This window comes from Phaethon aethereus (genome assembly GCF_964289735.1).
Source record: "Phaethon aethereus genome assembly, chromosome: 26".
In the NCBI taxonomy this organism is placed as follows: Eukaryota; Metazoa; Chordata; class Aves; order Phaethontiformes; family Phaethontidae; genus Phaethon; species Phaethon aethereus.
This window is the reverse complement of record NC_138602.1, coordinates 4,828,602-4,846,818: the sequence shown is the minus strand read 5'-3', so window position 1 is coordinate 4,846,818 and position 18,217 is coordinate 4,828,602. Positions and strand designations below refer to the sequence as shown.

General features: G+C 69.8%; 1 protein-coding gene across 1 annotated transcript; it reads right to left on the bottom strand.

Moving 5' to 3' along the window:
* Positions 1-2,141: 2,141 nt before the first annotated feature.
* On the bottom strand, positions 2,142-10,034 carry NCAN (neurocan; the record flags this gene model as incomplete). The annotated part of the gene is made up of 14 exons (XM_082011022.1): positions 2,142-2,332; positions 2,447-2,629; positions 3,154-3,298; positions 3,386-3,468; positions 3,577-3,735; positions 3,942-4,055; positions 4,289-4,405; positions 4,833-6,047; positions 6,134-7,009; positions 7,333-7,626; positions 7,935-8,062; positions 8,150-8,324; positions 8,497-8,898; positions 9,962-10,034. The coding sequence occupies 14 exons, from the start codon at positions 10,032-10,034 to the stop codon at positions 2,142-2,144; spliced, it is 4,155 nt and encodes a 1,384-aa protein (XP_081867148.1).
* Between the last annotated feature and the right edge of the window lie 8,183 nt (positions 10,035-18,217).

Genomic DNA, 18,217 nt, shown 5'->3' with positions numbered 1-18,217 from the left:
GGTGCCCGTGCGACGCCGGCGCGGCTGCGGACCAAGCGCGGTGATGCTTGGGGAAACTGAGGCAGCGGGAGGGGAGTGGCGTCGGGCGCCCAGCCAGGAGCCCGCGCTCGCACCCCGGCCCGTTGCCGCTCTTGCTTATCAGCCAGCGCGTCGCATGTGCTAAAGGCCCGGCCAGAGCAAAGCAGGCTTGAGCCCCCGATGTCCCCTGGGGCCACGCAGCACCGACCCCCCCCCGGAGATGCCACAGGCGACCGGCGTCGTGGGACCGGCGGGTCTCTACGAGGGGGGGTGTCGACCCCGGGCTCCCACCAGTCCCCGAAATCCCGCCTTGGCGCTAGGACCGAGGGCGCTGGGCTTGGCTTCGTGCACCATGGGCAGCCAGGGGGGCACCCGCAGCCCCTCCAGCACCCGCAGCCCCTCCAGCACTCGCATGCGCCCACCCGCCGCCAGCCGCCCCGCGGGGCCGCTGCCGGGCGAGCCGAGCGGCCGCGCGCCCTCAGCCCGGGGCGGGGGCAGCTCCTTAGCGCTTGGCTTCGTGCAGAAGCGATCGACGCCGGGAGCGGGGAGGCGGCGGGTGGGCACCGCGCCCTGCGCCCGCCCGCCCGCGGCTTTGTGCGGCCGCGGCGCTCGCGAGCTGGACGTCGATGAAATAAAAGCTTCGGCTGCTTTTGAGAGCTGAGCCGGGCTCCTGCGTCTCCTTCGCTGGTGCCACCCTCGAGGGGCATCTCAGGTGCAAGGGGACCCCCTGTTCAAAGCCCTGGGGTCCCTGGCCCCGCCGCACCCTCCCTTGCAGCCGGAGCACCCCAGCTGTAGCATCCCTCCCCGATTTATCGGGACCACATCCAAGGGAGCACAACCAGCAGAGCCACCTCAGCGCATCGCGGTGCCGGCAGCGACCGGGGGCCGCTGGGGGATGGCAGGCCACAGGTGGGGACCCCGGCGTCCCCCGTGCCGGAGGGGGCGCGGGGCTTCCTCCGCGCCTGGCGCAGCTGAGCACAGTCCATCCATCACCTTTAGCGATTTCCAGTGCCGACGAAAATGAATAGCTGCGGGGAGCTGACAGCCGCCGCGAGCCCTGGCACGGGAAAGAGGGGACCACGGGTGCCAGCGGCCACCGGAGCCCCAGGCGGTGGCCGTCGCACACTGATGGATGGCAACGAGGGTGGGGGCTGCAGCCCCTGCACCCGTGGCTGATAAATTCATCAGCATCTCCGGGGCTTACGGGGGCCGGCGGGGAAAGCCGTGGCCGTGCCGCTCAGCGCCAGCGTGATTCACGGGCGCTCGGCTCACGGCGGGGCTGGCACGACGAGCCCCGGGAGCAGGATGAGGTTTGCTTAAAATTAATTTAGTGGCGGGGAAAAGAGGCGGACGGAGAGCGCCGGTGCGGCAGTCCCCGGCCGAGGCCAGGCGAGGCGGGGGGGACTGTCCCCGGCCTCCCTGCACCCCGGAAAGCGCAGGGTCGGAGCCACGCGACTGTTAAAAAAATTTATTAAAATGTCCAGCAGTACAGAAAGGCAGAGTCAGAAATGGCACGGGGAGGGGGCGGGGAGGGGGCTCGGGACACGGCCGTCACGTCGCAAACAGCAGAGATCGGAAAGCGCCGTACACACACACACACACACACACACACACACGCGCGCCAACTCCACCGGGGACCCGACAACGAACGGAAAGGGGAAAGAAAATAAACCAACCCCAAACCCGGCGGCAGAGCGGGATGCCGGCCCCGGCGGCATCACCCCCCGCACGGGGCAGGGTCCCCGTGCCGGCCGCGGGGCTGCCCTGTGGGCAGGACCGGGGTGCCGGGGTGGGATGATTGGGGGGGGGTGGGGGGGCTGCTAAAAAACCAGAGACACCCTGGGCCCGCGAGACACGATGGCCGAGGTGGGAGCTGGGGGGGCTGTCAGATTAACCCCCCGCTTTGGGGAAGGGGCCAGAGCCCAGCCAGGGAACAGCCCCCCCATGCAGGGCTGGGGGCTCGGCCCCGGCTCGGGGGGGCTGAGCGTGGGGCATGCAGGGAGGGCTGGGGACGCACACGCAGCCGCCCCCTCCGGATCCTATTCCCTACGGGGCCGGGCATCCTAGGAGCTAAAGCCAAGGGGGATATAAAAGGGGGGGGGGTGGGAGGGGGGTGGGAAACGTCACCACATCCCGTGGGGGACCCTTGTGCTTCCTCGTCCCCCGGCTCTAGAAGTAGTGGCCCTCCTCCATCCAGTCCAGCCGGAGGTGCTTGCGGTGTTTTCGCCGCTCCTTGCGGGGTTTGTGGTGGTGGTGCTGGTGGTGGGGGTGGCTGTGACGGTGGCGGTGGTGACGCCGCGCTCGGTGCGACCGCCTGGCTAACGGGGGCAAGGGAGGGGACGCGGGGGGGTCAGGGCCCGTGGCCCCCGGGAGGAAGCCGATGCCTTGACCCCCCCCACCCCGGGACCCCCGCCCCGTCCCCACTAACGTTTTGTGCAGAGGATTTTGGGCCGGTCCCACTTGCCGGTGCTGTGGCACTTGATGGTGGGCACGTGGCGCTGGGTGAAGCCCTCCTCGCACTGGTAGCGCACGCTGGAGTGGATGCTGTACTTCTCCTTCTTCTTCCCCACGGTGAAGGCGTTTGCCACCTCCGGCGGGGGCCCGCACAGCACTGGGGGACACACACGGGCCCCCGTCACCGGCGGGGGGACGGACAGGAGGACAACCCGCCGATGCCACCGGTTCTCCCCGCGAGCCGGAGCGGCGGTGGATGCCTTTACCGGGGGCTCCTCCAGCAGGTTGGCAGCGAGGTAGGTGTTCCCCGGGATTTACTTTGTTAATTAATGGGCTGATTAGGGCGAGCGCATCGTTAACACGGGGCGGGTGGGAGAGGGCGGCGCGCTCCTCCAGCTCGCAACGAGCGGCCGGAGGTTAATGTAACTTTCAAGATAAGGAAGGAGAACGTAGTAGTTTTAATGGTGGCAAATTAAAAAAAATTAAAAAAAAAAGAGGGAAGAATTGATTGTGAGGGGAAAAAAAGAAAAAAAAAAAAAGGAAAAATAGAGATTAAGGGGAGCTGCTTGAGTTTTCCCGGGTGAGGGGCTGGAAGAGGTTTCCTGAGGATGAGGAGGTGCCTGGGGGCTGTGGGAGGGGGACGCCGGGGGCTGCGGGAGGGGGACGCCGGGGCGGGGGTACCTGTGCCTTTCTTGCAGATGTAGGGCAGGTTGTAGTTGCAGGGCACGTCGTTCCACTTGCCGATCTCGTGGGACACCAGCACCACGCAGTCCTCGCCGCCCGCAAAGAAGTTGTCGGGTTGGTTCTCCCGCCAGTTCTCGTATTGCTGGTGGGACACGAGAGGGGGTGAGAGCCCCTGCACCCCCCGTGCCCTGCGCCCTGAGCCCCCCACCTTGCGCCTCCAGGGTCTCACCACGCCGGTGTTGTCGGTCCACTGGAAGTCCTGCTCCACGATCCTGTCATTGAGCCCGATCCAGGTGTTCTCGTGCCCGAAGCCTACGGGAAGAGGCACCCACAGCTCGCAGGGTGAAGGCGAAGAGCACCCAGGGGGGCTGATGCTCGGAGAGCTGGGGGACAGGGCGTCATCCCCCCCGCCCCACACACCGTTGATGAAGCCGTGCTCCTCCCGCGAGTGGATGCTGGTGAGGTGGCCGGCGCGACGGCGGCAGTCCCGCTCCGCGTCCTCCCAGGAGCGCCGGCGGGCGAAGTACCGGTAGCAGTGACCCTGGAACTTGTGCCAGTTGTGGTCGCAGCCCTCCGTGTCTGCGGGGAGATGGGGACGGTGGGCACGGCGAGGGGGTCCGGCCCCCCAGCGCCCCGGGGCGGGCGGGACTCCCACCTCCCCTCCCCAGCTCTCCATCCCCAAAGGCACGGGGGCTGGGCAGCATCCCCACGGGGGTCTCGCCCACCCCGCGACGACACGCCCGGGGGGCACATGGTGGGGCTGCGCCCTGCCCCTCGCCCCCCACCTTTCTCGCAGTGGCTGCCGCCGTAGCTGGGCAGGCAGAGGCAGACGAAGGAGTTGACCTCGTCGATGCAGGTGCCGCCGTTCTGGCAGGGGCTGGACAGGCAGTCGTCGATGTCTGCAGGGACACGCCGGGAGCTGGGGGTGTGCGGAGACCCCCCCGCCACCGCCCGCCCGGCCCACCGTCCCCTCCGCCGGCACCGGTGCCAACAGATACCCAGAGGCCGGGGCGGGGGGAGCGGATGGAGCAGGATTTAGAGACGCAGCCCCATTCCCTTCCCCGCTTCCAAGCGTGCCCGCCGCTGCGTGCCGCACCGGGATCCGGCGCGGCGGCGTGCTCCGGCCGCTCACCTATCTCACAGTTCTCCCCGGTGAAGCCCGGGGCGCAGCTGCAGCCGCAGACGGTGCCGTTGGCACGGCAGGTCCCGCCGTGCAGGCAGGGGTTGTTCTGGCAGGGGTCGGCCGGAGCTGCGGGGTGGGTGCGGGCGCCCTGAGCCGGGGCGGAGGGAGGACGCCGCAGCACCCACCCCTTCCCCACTGGGGCGCAGGGCTTGGACGTGCCCCGGCCAGCAGCCGCCTCCCCGGCGATTATTGTTATTAAATATTTAAGAGGACGCTTCCCCAGCTCACGTTAATAGCTCGGCTCCCGGTGAAAAACCCAGGACCCGCTCCCAGCCCCCCGCAGCCACTGGGAACTCCCCGGTGAGTAAATCGGTTTGGGTCAAAAGAGAGACACCCCCCGCCCCACTCCCAAAACCGACCCCGTGGGTCAGCACCGTGCTGTGCCAGCCTCGGGGGGGGGGGGTGTCAGCCTCGAGGTCCTCCTGCCACCCAGCCCATTTCTCCCTGCACCCATCAGCTCTGGGTGCCCCCAGCACCCCGGCACCGTGCTCACCGTGCCGGCTGGTGTTGTCAGCGGCCGCCCAGGCCAGCGGCTCCCGCTCCTCCGGCGGCTCCTCGCCGCTCCCGCTGTCGGCATCCAGCAGCGGGGACCCCCCCAGCCCCCCCGGCTCCGCCACTGTCGAGGGCTCAAAAAGCGGCCCCGTGCTCAGGGACTCGGGCACCTCTGGCACCCCTGCGTGGGGGGGGGTGGGTGACAGCCAGGGGCTGTGGGGGACCGAGCCGGGGGGCGCGGGGGGCTCTTCCCTCTTCGCCTCCCCGGAGGCATCCTCCTCGCCAGGGGCTGTCGGTGCATCCTCGTGGCTGGGGACACCCGGGGGGCCGGGGCTGGCGGGGGGCTGCTGAGGGGCCGGGGGGGGCAGGAGGAGATGCTCTGCACCCCCCAGCTCCGGTGCAGCGCGGCTGGTGGGCGGGGGGGCCACAGAGGTGAAGCCTGTGGACCCCTCCTCAGCTGCCGGCTCCAGCGCATCCGCCTCCGCCAGCCGCTCGGCGCCGGCCTGCGGGGTCACCTCGCCAGCCGCGGGGGGAGGCGAAGGCGAAGGGACGTCCCGCGCCGGGGGGGACACGGCTGCTTTGCCGCTGGGCTCGGCTGAGCTTTCCCCGGCATCCCTGTACCCGGCCGGCAGCTCGCGGCTGGGCTCAGCCGGCGGCTTAGCGGGCCCACCGGGAGCTGTGGGGCTCAGCCCCCCTGGGGCCTGGGGAGCAGCCACCTCGGTGGGGCTGGGGGCGGCGGGGTGCCCCACGGAGGGGCCAGCCGGCCGGAAGGTCACTGCTTTCCTCTGCCTCTCCAGCGAGCCATCGCCCGGGGCCCCGCTGCCATCACCACCGTCGCCGCGGGGCTGCGGGGCCATCTCGGGGCCCTCGGCCACCAGCGGGGCCGGGGGCAGCGGGGGCCGCGGCGGGATGGAGCCACCATCCTCCTGGGAGAGGGCGTCCCCGGAGAAGTCCTCCGTGGCATCCACGGGTGGCCGGGGAGAGTCCCCGCGGGCGCTGGGGACGCGGGGCTGAGCCCCGACCGTGGTGATGTCCCGGTGGCTGAGAACGCTGTGGGGAACTGTGGAGGCAGGCAGGGATGGGGACGGTGGAGGGGGTGTCCGAGCGAGCCCCCCGGGATTGTGGGGGGCCGTGTGGGAGCTCCGCCACGGTGAATCCCTCCGGGCAGGCGCCTGTGGCGAGGGGGACACCGGGGCAGTGGCCGGTGCCATCAGCTCTGCAAGAGACGGCACAGCCATGGGGTCCCCGAGTCGGTGCAGCCCCCACCAGGACCCCCCCCAGCCACTTTCGGGCATCACTTACCGGGGCCGATCTCCTCCTCCACCACACCGGAGGGCGAGTAGGTGCCCTCCCGCCAGAGGCTCTCGGTGCCGGCACGAGGGATGCTCCACGTCTCCACCGCCTCGGCTGCAGCCCCCTTCACCTCCAAGGCCAGGACAGGGGCCTGGGTGACCGTCTCCACCGGGTCCCCAGCCGCCACCGCGGGGTCCCCAGCCACCGTGGGGTCCCCAGCCGCCACCGCGGGGTCCCGGCTCTGCCGCTGCAGCTGGAAGTAGCGCCCATTCAGGCCAGCATAGCTGCTCCGCCTCGGGGCGCGGGAGCTGGCCGGTGGGGCGCTGGGGGTCTCTGCTGCCGTGCCGGGAGCCGTCCCCGGCCCAGGCGGTGCCGGCGGCGAGCCGGTGACGTGCTCCTGGGCTGCGCTTTGGGACTGCGGCAGGAGGGCAGCCGGGGGCTCCTCGGGGTCAGGGGCTTCTTGCCCCGGCAGCGCCGCGCTGGTGCTGGCTGGATCCTGCCGAGAGCTCGCCGGCGCCTGATCGACCACGTTGAGAGCTTCATCCTCGCGGGACCGTGCCGGCGAGGAGGCCGCGGTGGGAGGCAGGGCCGTGACAGCGCCCAGCCCTGGGCCACGAGCTGCCGGCGCCCACGAGGGTGCAGCCCCGGGGAGGTCACCGCGCTGCGCCACCGGACTGCCGCTGGCCGGCCGCAGCTGCTCGTCCTCACCCAGCCCCGCGGGCCCCGGCCGCGGCAGGAGGCCGTAGCGGTCGCGCGGGGCTTCCCGGGCGTCCCCCGACGTGCCCAGCTCCTCGCTGTGCTCCACCAGCACGTTGTCACTGCCCGGCGGGTCGGGCACGGGCGGCACCGGCTCCTCCGGCTCCCGCCGCCCCGCGGCCACATGCGCTGCGGTGGGACAACGAACGTCAGCCATGCCGGTGGTGCGACCGAGGGGCAGGACGGGCATCCGGGAGTGGGGACCCACAGCCTCCCCGGGGCTCGGCACCAGGCACCGCATCCCCCAGCCTTGCGCCCTGGCAGGGTGATGCATGGAGCCGGGCTCCCTCCCGGCGCAGCTCTCCTCATTTATCTCATTAATTCCCCAATTAAATATTCATCCACGGCAATTTTCCTGGCCATGCCCACCGATTCCCGAGGGAAGAAGGGCCCGGGCCGGTGAGGGGCCTGGGGGGGAACGCGCTGCCGGCATCGCGGCCAGTCCCCCTTACCTTTATAGCAGTAGGCATCAAATTTGGAGGCGGCGGGGGGGAAGCCGGTGCGGTTGGGGAACTGGTAGAGAGTCCTGACCCCCGAGGCCTCGCCACCGCATTTCCTGCGCGGCAGCCTGATGGGGTAGCGCACGCTGCCGTCGGCCAGCCAGCCCGGGTCGCACTGGTCCAGGCCCTCACGCCACGCCAGGTAGAGCTGCCCCGTGGTGGCTAACAAAGCCCCGCGGCTCCGGCAGTGCCGCCGGGCCTCCTGCCAGGTGAACCGCCCCGGCACCGTGGCGTAAAACACCGTCCCTGCAAGAGAGCAGAGCCCGTCGGGGATGTGGGGAAGGAAAGCCGTGACATTCCTGACGGCTCGGAGCCGAGCGGTGTTTTTTCGGCGGTCTCCACAACCCGAGGCCTACAGCCACACCGCAGCGCTCGGCACCAGCGCCACGGGTGACACCGAGTGCCGGCACGGCACCGGCACCCATCCCGCAGCCAAACTGCGGCGGGCAAGAGATGCGTGGAGATGCCCGCGCCCCCGGCCGCAGCCATCGCTCCGGAGGGATGTCCCCGGGCGCCCGCCCCGGCGCGCACCCGACCGCCGCGGCACCGCTTGCCTCGCAGCTCCCGGGCGTAGCAGTAGACGTCGTACTCCTCGCCAGGCTCCCGCCAGCCGTAGCTGCGGACGCCGGGGAGGCTGTTGCGGTCTCCGTAACAGCCGGGCCGGGAGAGCGTGATGGGGTACCTGCCAGAGAGGGGCACAGCGGGCGCTCAGCTCCGCGGCCGCCCACGGCGAGGCGCGCCCGGCCCGCGGCCTGCGCCGCGCTCTTACCGCACGGTCTGGTCGGCCAGCCAGCCCGCGTCGCAGTTGTCGTAGCCGTCCTCGAAGGCGGCCTGGAGGTGCTGGGGCGAGGCAATGACGGCCGAGTTGTCCAGGCAGGCGCGCCGGGCCGCGGCGAAGGCCAGCGCGTAGCGCTCGCCCGCGGGGCGGTAATGGAAGACGACGCCTGGAAGGGCGGCGGATGGCGCAGCTGGCACGGGGCGCGGAGCTGGCGCGGCTTGCACGGGGCGCACGGGGCTCGCGAGCCGCACGGGCACCCGGGCCGCCCCACCGCGGTACCCGCGACGACCCCGCGGCCCCCTCGGCGCCGCCGCCCCGCGGCGCGGCGCCCGGCTCACCCGTCACCTCCAGGGGCAGCAGGTCCTGCTCATCGTCGATGCCGGCCACCACCTCGCAGCGGTACAGCCCCGCGTCGCTGGCGCGGGCGGCGCGCAGCAGCAGCGTGGCGTTGTAGCGGTCGCGGGAGTAGCCGGGCAGGGACACCCGGCCCTCGTAGGCTTTCACCACCTTCACCGCGCTGTCCTTGGCCACCAGGATGGGGACGTCCTCCCGCTGGCCGGCGGCCGAGCGCACCTTGCTCCATTTGACGCGGGGCGGGTCGGGGGGCTCGTTGGGCCCCAGCGAGGCGGAGGGCTGGAGCAGGAAGAGGCAGGGCAGCGCCACGGGCTCCCCCAGCCCCGCGCGCACGGCCTGGTGCCGCAGCCTGTTGATGCGGATCACCTTCCCATCGTCCTGGGAGCCTGCGGGGAGAGGCGCCCGGATGGCACGGGGGTGGCTGGCAGGAGCTCCTGCACAGCTCTTGTGCGTAGCGGGGGAGAGCTGGGGCATCGCGGGGTTTTGGGGGCTCCGCACCGGGCACCCCTGAGCCCCCCAAGGGAGAGCACGAAGCGGGACGATGTGCAGCCTCCCCGTCTAGTGGCTGGAGACCGACTTTGCCAGTTAAATCTGCCCCTCTGGGGCTGGACCCCCGACTCGGCCGAGTCCCCGTCCCCACCGGGACGCTGCCGGGCTGCAGCCGCCGCTCTGCGCCCATGGGTCCCACACCGCTCCCGTGGGGGTATCAGTACTCCCCGTCCCTGCCCGCAGCCGTGGACCCCTCGCCAACGACTCGGTGCCACCAGACCCCTGCGGCACCAGCGGGAAAGCCACCCCCGTGCTGGGATAAAGCATGGCAGCGATCACCTCCTCCTCCTCCTCCTGCACTAATCCTGCCCCAGCCTGTGCGCGCTCCCGGCTCCGTCGGCACAAATCCCACCACTCTTGCGGAGCCCCGTGGCGCGGCTCTGCCTGCCGGCAGCGGGGTCAGGGGGATGCTGCCCGCAGAGCCCAGCCGGCTGGGCACCGGGGACGGCCGCTAATCCCCGCCTGGCACCTTCCCCCCGCCCGGCTGCCCACCCTGCACCGCACCCCAAGCCCGGTGCTCGCCGGGAGACGCACGGGGAGCGCGCCGGGGCGGGGGGATCCCAAAGCCCCCCGTGCAGCAGGATGCCACCGCGCCCCCGCCGTGCAGAGGCGCGGCAAATCCCCGGGGGGCTCAGCCCCGCGGCGGGGAGGGGGCCGGGGGTGCCGCCAGCGGGATTAAGGATTTAAGGTCTCGCCTGCGGGGATCCCGGCGTGGGGGGGTCCACGGGGGCTGGGGGGCTTCTCTCGCTCTAATCCCCCGCAGCGCAGGGCAGGAAGGCGCGGGCGGCCGCAGCCGAGCCCTCCCCTGGTTATTGTTCCCCCTCGCTATTTGTTGTGGCTAATAGTTCATTACCGTTATCGGCTAATTAGCCCCGGCTACCGGGCGCTGGTGGCACTTACCCAGGACGGTGATGGGGAGGAGGGAGAGCCCGAGCAGGAACCAGCAGCCGGCATCCCCCATCACATGGACCATCCTCGACCTGCAACGAGAGCCGCTTGTGTGGCGACGCCGTCGGGACCATAAATCACCGCGGAGCCGCGCCGACACCAGCCCCCAGGAGCCGCCGGGGAGAGCAGGATTAGCCCCTCTTAGCAAGATGCTATTAGCCCGGAGAGAGTTTGATTCCACTCTCGGCACGAAGCCGGGGTGGGGTCGGGATGGAGGATGGGGTGCCAACCCGTCGACCCACCCCGCCGGGGCGGCCCTCTGCGTCCCCTGCCGCCAGTGCCACCCACGGTGACATCCCCACGCCCACCCGGTGCGCCGCTGGAGGTGGGACACACACGTCCGCGGTGGGGACAGCGGGCAAGCCCGGGGGTCCCGCAGCCCCCCAGCCCAGCCGCGGCAGAGCCTATTAACATGCAGCGGATGCCTCCGGCTGCCGGAGCCAGCGTGCAGCGCGTGGAGCACAAAGCCGGCACCGCCGCTCGCCGAAAATCTCCCATCCATCTGTTTGACTGCAGCGACGATTAGTATTTTCTAAATCATTTGGTCTCCGGGCTCAGAGGGAAGTCGAACAGATCGCCCGCCCGGCGCCCGGCACCGGCACAACCATCACCCAGCTCCCACCGCAGCCATCACCCGGTGTGGGCTTTGTTTGGGATTTTAACCAGGCTCCGGCACCCCTCCGTCGCCGAACCAGCCAAGCGGAGGCAGCAGGGGTGCAACCAGCCCCCCCAAACCGCACACCCCACACGGGGCCACGCTGGAGCTCAGCGCCGCGCGGCCGCGAGCTCAGGCCAGGCCCAGGGTCCCCCGCACCGCAGCGGACCCGGCGTAGGGATTGCTGGTCCCCACACGGGTCCCCCAGCTCTGACACCGATCCCCAGCCACGACAGTGAGCTGGGGAGCGCCCGGCTCTGGGGGGACACCACGAGCCCCCCACCCCTCGCCCAGCTGCCCGGAACCCCGGCTTCAGCTCAGCCCACAGGTTCCCCCATCCCTGATGCTCCATTTTCCAGCCCTTGATTTCTCATTCTGTCCCTTCTGCTTTTACGGGACAAAAATAGAAAGAAAGAGCAAAACAGCAAGAAAAAAAAGGAGACCCCCCGCCATGTGCAGCCCTGGAAAAGGGCCCTTTTGGGGGGCGCAAAACTGAGTTTTATCTTAGTTCTTCTAAAGAGAAGGGGGCGTTGGCAGTCCCCTCCCTCCCTCAGCAGCTCCGCAGGGCTTTCTGCCTCCGAAGCCAGCTGCCGAGGAGGTGACCTGACCCCGGCTCCGGCCACGGAGAGAAATTCCCAGGCTGCGGAATGGGGACCGGGCTGCGGCTCACCGCACCTTCACCCAGTCACGTCCCCCGGGAGGAGAACAGCCCCCGAGCAGCACCGGGGCTGCTCCACGGCACCGGTGGCACCGCAGCAGCTCCTTCTTCCCCGCTCGGAGGTGCTCCGGGAAGGAAATCCCCCGGGCTTGCAGCCCCAGCAGCCCCAAACTTTTCCCTGTCTTCCCACTGCAGGGGAAAAAATAAATTGCTTGGCACCTCCGGCTCAGGAGGTTCCAGCTCCTCCCCATTGAAATGCTAAATTTTGACTTTCTGGGGTGTCAGGAGCTCTCCCAGCGCAAACCATCAGTGCCGGGGCGTGGGACGGGGCGGCTCCGGGGCGTGGGATGGGGCAGCCCCTGCCCGCCCTCCCAGCCCGTACCCTTCGCCGAGCCACGACGCCGGGACCCGCTGGGCGAGAGTGGGGTGGTGGGTGCAGGATGGGGCATCCAGGACACTCAGCACCGGGGGAGACGGGTGCCCTGGGCTGTGCTCACACACGTCCCAGAGCTTCAAGTCACCCGTAGTCCTTTTTTTTTTTTTTTTTTGGTCTTTTCACATATTTTCTTTTTCTGATCCCTGGGCACTCCTCCCTGCAGCTTCCGGGCGACTTTTCCCGTCGAAGGGCAAAGACAATTTCCCACGCGGGAAAGCAGCGACCAAATCTCGCTCCCTGCCATCTCCTCACAGCGTCCCCGAGACCTTCCCCTTCTCCATCCTCCTCCTCCTCCCTGGCCCGTGACCACCCCAGCTCCCAGCGTGGTAGTCCCCGTTCCCAGCCACAACCCAGGGCCACCAGCGCCAAACTGCGGGGTCCCGGCCCCACGCTCTGCCCAGGGCCACGTCGGGGTGGTGGGACGGAGCAGGAGCCAAGAGACCCCAAAGAGCCGCGTTAACGTGCCGGCGTATAAATGCTGCTCTAAGCTCTCGGCTGTTTACCCAGCGCCGCTGTTCTGGAGACGGGGCCTCGCTGAGCGAACGCGGGGCAGCGCCGCCGGGTAAACAGCCCGGGGTTTATTTAAATGTTAAAACGGAGAAGTTGCTCTTTGGATTTGCAGCCCCTACCCCCGTCGGCTGCGGAGCCGGGCGCGCGCCATGCCGGGGACGGACGGACGGGCCCGTGGTTCCCAACCCCGCCGGGGGCGCGCCGGGACGGCGGCACTGGGGGGAGTGGGTGCCGGCGGCGGCGAGGGGCTGGGGACTGCAGGGCTGCGTGGCTCCGGCTCCGGCCGTCGCCTTCCCTGACATCAGCGTTTCTGCAGGTTCTGCTTTCGCAGCAGGGAAGGTGCCGCGGAGGGAAGGGCCGGCCCCGCCGGCAGCACCCGTTGCCTCCTCGGGGACCCCGGACCGCTGGTGGGGGGGTCCCGGCCTCCCCCCGGCCCTGGGAACAAGACACACCAGCCCCAGCCTGCCCCTCCCTTGGGGCCACCCCGCTGGCACCCCTGCCCTCGAAGCACGCGGGGACCACGGCCCCGGTGGCACCGCAGCTCAGCCCCGAGCCGTGGAGACAAAGGAAGGTCCCCGCTGCGCTCCGTTCCCACCAGCCCCTCGACCGGACCCCCGGCTGCCCCCGCCACTGAGCCCTGCGCTGAGCCAGCAAAAAGTTTATCCCAAGGTCAGGGCAAGCGGCACGGCAGCCTCCATCCCTGCCGGTGCCGGAGCCACCGCACGCCGTGTGCCCTGCACAAGGACCCCCACACCGTGCCGGGGCTGCCAAAGCCACAGCCAGGCCCGTCCTCCCAGCCTCGGCGCCTCGTGAATTATTGAAACCGTCTCCCTCCCACCTCCTCTTGGTCCACTAACCCGCAATCCAGCTCCAGCAGCGCCGGCGAGGCAGCCCGGGGCTGGCGCGGCCGAGTCCCGACCCCACGGCACCACTGGGATCAGCCCTGGCCCGATCCTGGCTCCGCGCTGCAGGCAGGGGACCGCTGCTGCCAGCACGGCTCAGCACCTCCAGCCGCTGCCCCGAGGGGGAGAAGCGGCAGGATTCGGCTGGGGTCCCCATGGAAGGGGCCACGGGCTCTGCCGCGCCGGCATCGCCACGCCGGCATCGCCACGCCGGGCATCGCCACGCCGGGCATCGCCACGCCGGGCCCAGCGGTGATGGCAAGGAGAGGAGGGTGGCATGGGCCATGCCACCAGGAGCCCAAGGGGCTGAATTTCACGGGGGGTGGGGGGTCTCTTCTCCGCGGTCAGAGCGATGCCACGAGCTCAGGGCACAGCGACGTCCCCGGTGCCACGTGGCTGGGACCCCTCGGGGACAAGGAGTGTGTCCCCGTCCCCCGAGCGGCCCAGCCCCAGCCGGGGGAACGGCAGACGAGAGACATTTAAAATAGCGCCGGTGCAAAGCTCCCCCCCCAACCCGGGCGAACATTGTCACATCTGTCACTAGCTGTCACCTCATGAATAATTCATCTGCCTCATGAATATGCAAAGCCGGCGCTGGTGATTAGCTTCAGCTGAAACAGAGCTTAATTCCTCCCAGGCCCTTGGGCACCGGGACAACCCGGCCAGTTTTGGGGTCTGCTCTCGCCCCAACCCGCCTCGAGCCGTGGGCTGGGGGCGGCTGCAGACCCCGGGGTCCCTGCGGAGCCGAGGGGACATTTGGGACAGTGCGGGGGGACAACGACACGGGCTTGGGATGGGTGGGAGGGGGGCACTGCCCACCCACCCAGGCAGCCGGGATGCAGCGGGACATGGGTGCCCCCCACCCTGGGGATGCCCCAGCCCTGGGGGTGCCCCAGCTGCCCCCCAGCCAGGGCGCAGACCTTGTGACCTCTGCGGTCCCCACGGGTCACTCCGGTCCCCAAAGCCGCCAGAGCACACACGACCTTTCAGTGCCCACCCACCCAGCGCGTCCCCCCCGCCTCGCGGGACTGATCCTGCACCCCCTGCGCCCAACCCCACCGCAGCCACCAGCCCCCCCGCAGCACCCACCTCCCTCCCAGCACCACAATGCCTTCACCGCCACCCCAACGGGGAGGGGGTGTCCGCCGAGGGCCCCCCCCGGGGCTGCGCGGCCGCGGCGGGAGCCCGGCGGCGGGGCCGGCTCCGCGTCCCCTCCTCTCTGCCCACAACAAAGGAATTCTGCAAACCTCGCTGCCGTCACATCTCACAGGCAACGTGATGCTTCCCGCTCCCCCCCAGCCTGCGAGAATAAATTAGCACCTCGGAAAACTGTGATCCCGTCCAATATGGGCCCTTTGCCGGGTGCGATTTTTATTAGGCAGACAGTCTGCAGCCTTTATTTTAGAATTTGCTCTTCTTTTTAATTTTTTTCATTTTTTTAAATCCCCCCCCCGCTCGCTGTCTCTCCCTGGGAAGCTGAAAGCGCCGCAGGAGCCCCAAAGCCGGCGCGGCATCGTGGCAAGCCACCCCGGCCCCATCCCTGCGGGTGGCTCGGCCGCATGCCGACGAGCGGCTCCAAAAGCAGTGCTGGTGCCCGGCACCGAAACCAGGGAGGAGAACACCAGGCCGGTGGGCCTGGCACAGAGCCGGGCCTCGGCACCGTCCTCCTCACCGGCACGGGGCTTGCCAAGCCCCCGGGATGGTGTGTGGGAGTGAGGAGCCCCCAAACCGCCGCAAACCCCTCACCAGTACCCGCACCCGTCCATTCCGGCAGCCCTCCGTCCATCCAGCCCGGCCTTGCCATGCGGTGTCCCTGTGCCAGGGCATGCAGGCTGGGACTCATTCTGCCCATGGTGCTGAGCCCCCGCTGCGCTGCCAGCCCTGCCAGCCCTGCCTGCTCCCTGGCAGCCGTGGGCATCTCAGGGATGCGAAACTTCCCGGCTCCCTCCCTGCCACGGAACCAGCGGCAGCACCAATGGGGCACCGGGTGGCCAAGGCACAGCCGGCTCCAGCACCGCAGGGGGATGACTCCCCGCTGGGCACCCACCCGCCAGCACCCACTGCTCTCCTGCCATCCTCGGCCCTTCTCCCTGCCCGCCGCCTCGCTGCCAGCTCCTCTGGGGGCTGGGCAGGGGGTCAGGACACAGCGCCGTGCTGCCTGCCCTGCCAGCGTCCCCCAGCCCTGCCAGTGCCACTGGTCCCAGCACCGGCGTCCCCCAGCCCCTCTCAGCCCCCATCCCAGTGTCCCCAGCCCCGAGACCCTTGGTCCCCCGCAGCATCTCCCTGTCCTGGTGTCCCCAAAACACCAGCAGCCCCAGCCCCATTGTCCACCTGCCCCAGTGCCCCCAACCCCACTCCTGATCCCCTCCAGCCCCACTGTCCCCAGCCCCGATCCCAGCATCCCCGTCCCTGACAGCCCCAGTCCCCTCGGTGTCCCCAGCCCCCCCAGTCACAGCATCTCCCCGCCGCAGGGCCAGCAGTCCTCGTCCCTGACCTCCCTGGTCCCCCGGCATCCCCCAGCCCAGTGTCCCCAGCCCAGTGTCCCCCCCGGCCCTGACAGCCCCGTTGTCCCCGCCGCGTCCCCAGTCCGGATCCGTCCCGCTCCTGCCGTAGCGGTGCCACCGTCCCCGTCCGCTCCCACCGCCCGGCCCGGCCGCAGGCTCCGCAGCGGGGGCGCGGGCGGTGCCGGTGCCGGTGCCGCACGTACCTGGGGCCGTGCTCACGGCGCACAGCGGGTCATCGCCGCCGGTGGAGCCGAGCACCCCGCCGGCACCGGGGGCTTAAAAGCGGGGCACAGAGGGGGGCAGCAGGCCGGCCCCCCCTGGAGGGGGCCGAGCCGGGCCGGGCCGGGCCAATCGCGGCTGGCGGCAGGCGCGGCCCCCCCGCCGGTGCCGCCGGTGCCGCCCGCCCGCACCTGCCCGCAGCGGCGGCGAACCCGCGCCCGCTCCGCGCCCCGCCGCGCTGCCCGGCGCAGGGCGAGGGGCGGCCGCGCATGCGCCGCCCCCCACCCCACCCCACCCCAAATCGGGGACGCCCCCCACCCACCCCACCGACGGGGCCGCCCCCTCCCCATCGAGCGGGGCCGCCCCCCGCCGCAGGCACCGCAGCCTCCCGCAGCCGGGGTTGGGCGGGTGGGGGTCCCTGTAACGGGGGTACGGTCCCTCGGAGGGGAGGGGGCGTCCCTTCCAGCCTCTCCGCAGCCCCCCAAGGCCGGTGGGGGGCCCGGCGTGCCCCCCCCCCATATGCACCGCACATCCCTGCGCTGGGAGCCGGCTGCGTCCAAGCAGGATTTCAAAGGATCTTCAAAAAGGGAGGGGGGGCACCTTCCAGCCCCTCTGCAGCCCCCCCAAGTCACTGTGGGGCCCCCTCTATCCCTGCCCCGACACCCAGCAGGATTTTAGGGGGTGTCCAAAAACGGGGAGCACCTTCCAGCCCCTCTGCAACCCCCTCCCAGCCCGAGTGAGACCCATCGTGTCACCCCCTGCATGAATTTGCACCCCTTGGTGTCCCTGCCCTGGGCCCAGTAGGATTTTAGGATACCATCAAAGAGGGAAGCATCTTCCAGCCCCTCTGCCACCCAAAACGCCTTCCAAGCCATCCAGGCTGCATCCAGCAGCATCTTCCAGCTCTTCCACATCATTTATATCCCCCCATAGGGGCTGTACTGGGGGTGCCGAGGGGCTGGAAGATGCTGAGGGTGGATGAAGGCTAGAAAAAGCCTGAACAACCCCAATAAAGCGGGTGAGACACTCCAGGGAGCTGCGATATCAGAAACGAGCCCCAACATAGGGGGAAAACCATGGCTGAGCTTCAGGGAGGGGGTTCAGGGAGGGGGTCACCTTCCCACCCAGTGAATGGAGAATGCCACCCTGGCTCTCACGACTTGGCAACAACCGGTGAAAAAAATATTTCCCCCCTTCATTTTCCCCATACGATGAGTCCGCGGAAACCCGAGAGCAAAGTTCTCATTTCCGACTCCATTGTGCCAGACTTTTCGCGGCGTTTCCTGCCTTTTGTGAACCCCCTCGGCACAGCCCCGGCGTTGCCGGCGCACAGAGCTCTTCTGTTCCCCTTCTTTATGTGGCTGCAGCTGGCGTCCCCATCCCCATGTAGGTGCCCGAGCATGGGGGACAGCAACAGCGGTTAACACCCCCGTGGTGTTTGCCAAGCAGGATTGGGGTGAGGATCCCAGGGGATTTGCTGGCACCTCGACATCCCGGCTACTTCCCACTCCGAGCGGATCCAGGCAGCTGGTGCTGCCACCCTACGGGTCTTCATCCCGCTGTCTTGCTTTGGAAAGGGCACCCATGGGTGCTGGTTGGGCGTTGCTGGAAGGAGGGTGCTGTCTGGAGAGGATGGTCCAGCACGGATGAGCGCGGCTCCTGGTGGAGGCAGGGCCGCTGCCCGTGCACAGCGGGATGGGGCCGGCTCCGAAACGCTCACCCCGCTCGTGCAAGGGCCTGGGCACTCTTGGCGGTGAAGGTGTTCCCGCTGCCCCCCACCACAGCCGGGTCCTGCACCCACAGCAAGACCCACATCCCACCCGCCAGCTGCCTCCACGCTGCCCACGGGGCTGCCGGCTGCCCAAACCCTTCCTCCCGCTCTTCATCCTCCTAAGCTTCGCCCAGAAAGCCGACGACGCCGGCAGGGTCTGATCCGCACGATGCATCGCGCACGGGCCAGGGATTAGACAGGTTCATCTGGGAGCCCGGCTCCTTCCCCCGCCCGACCGTGGGAGGGGGCTCCCCTCAGCACCCACCTCGCGTGGGCCACCCTTCGTAACGAGCACCGGTGACGAAGCCGCCCCCAGCCTTGACCCTGACCCACGATGGGGGCACGGAGCGAAGGGGCCGTGGGGAGAGCGGAGCTGGAGCCGCTGGGGGACACAAACCTCCCTGTGGGCTCAGCAAGGGGCAGGTGAGGGGGGAGCGGAGGGACCCCGGGCACCCACCCGCCCACCCACCTCCCAGGGGGGAGAGCAGGCCCCGGCTGGGCCCCAGCGGAGGCAGCGTGGCCGATCGGCCGCCGGCCATTTGTCTTGCTGAGG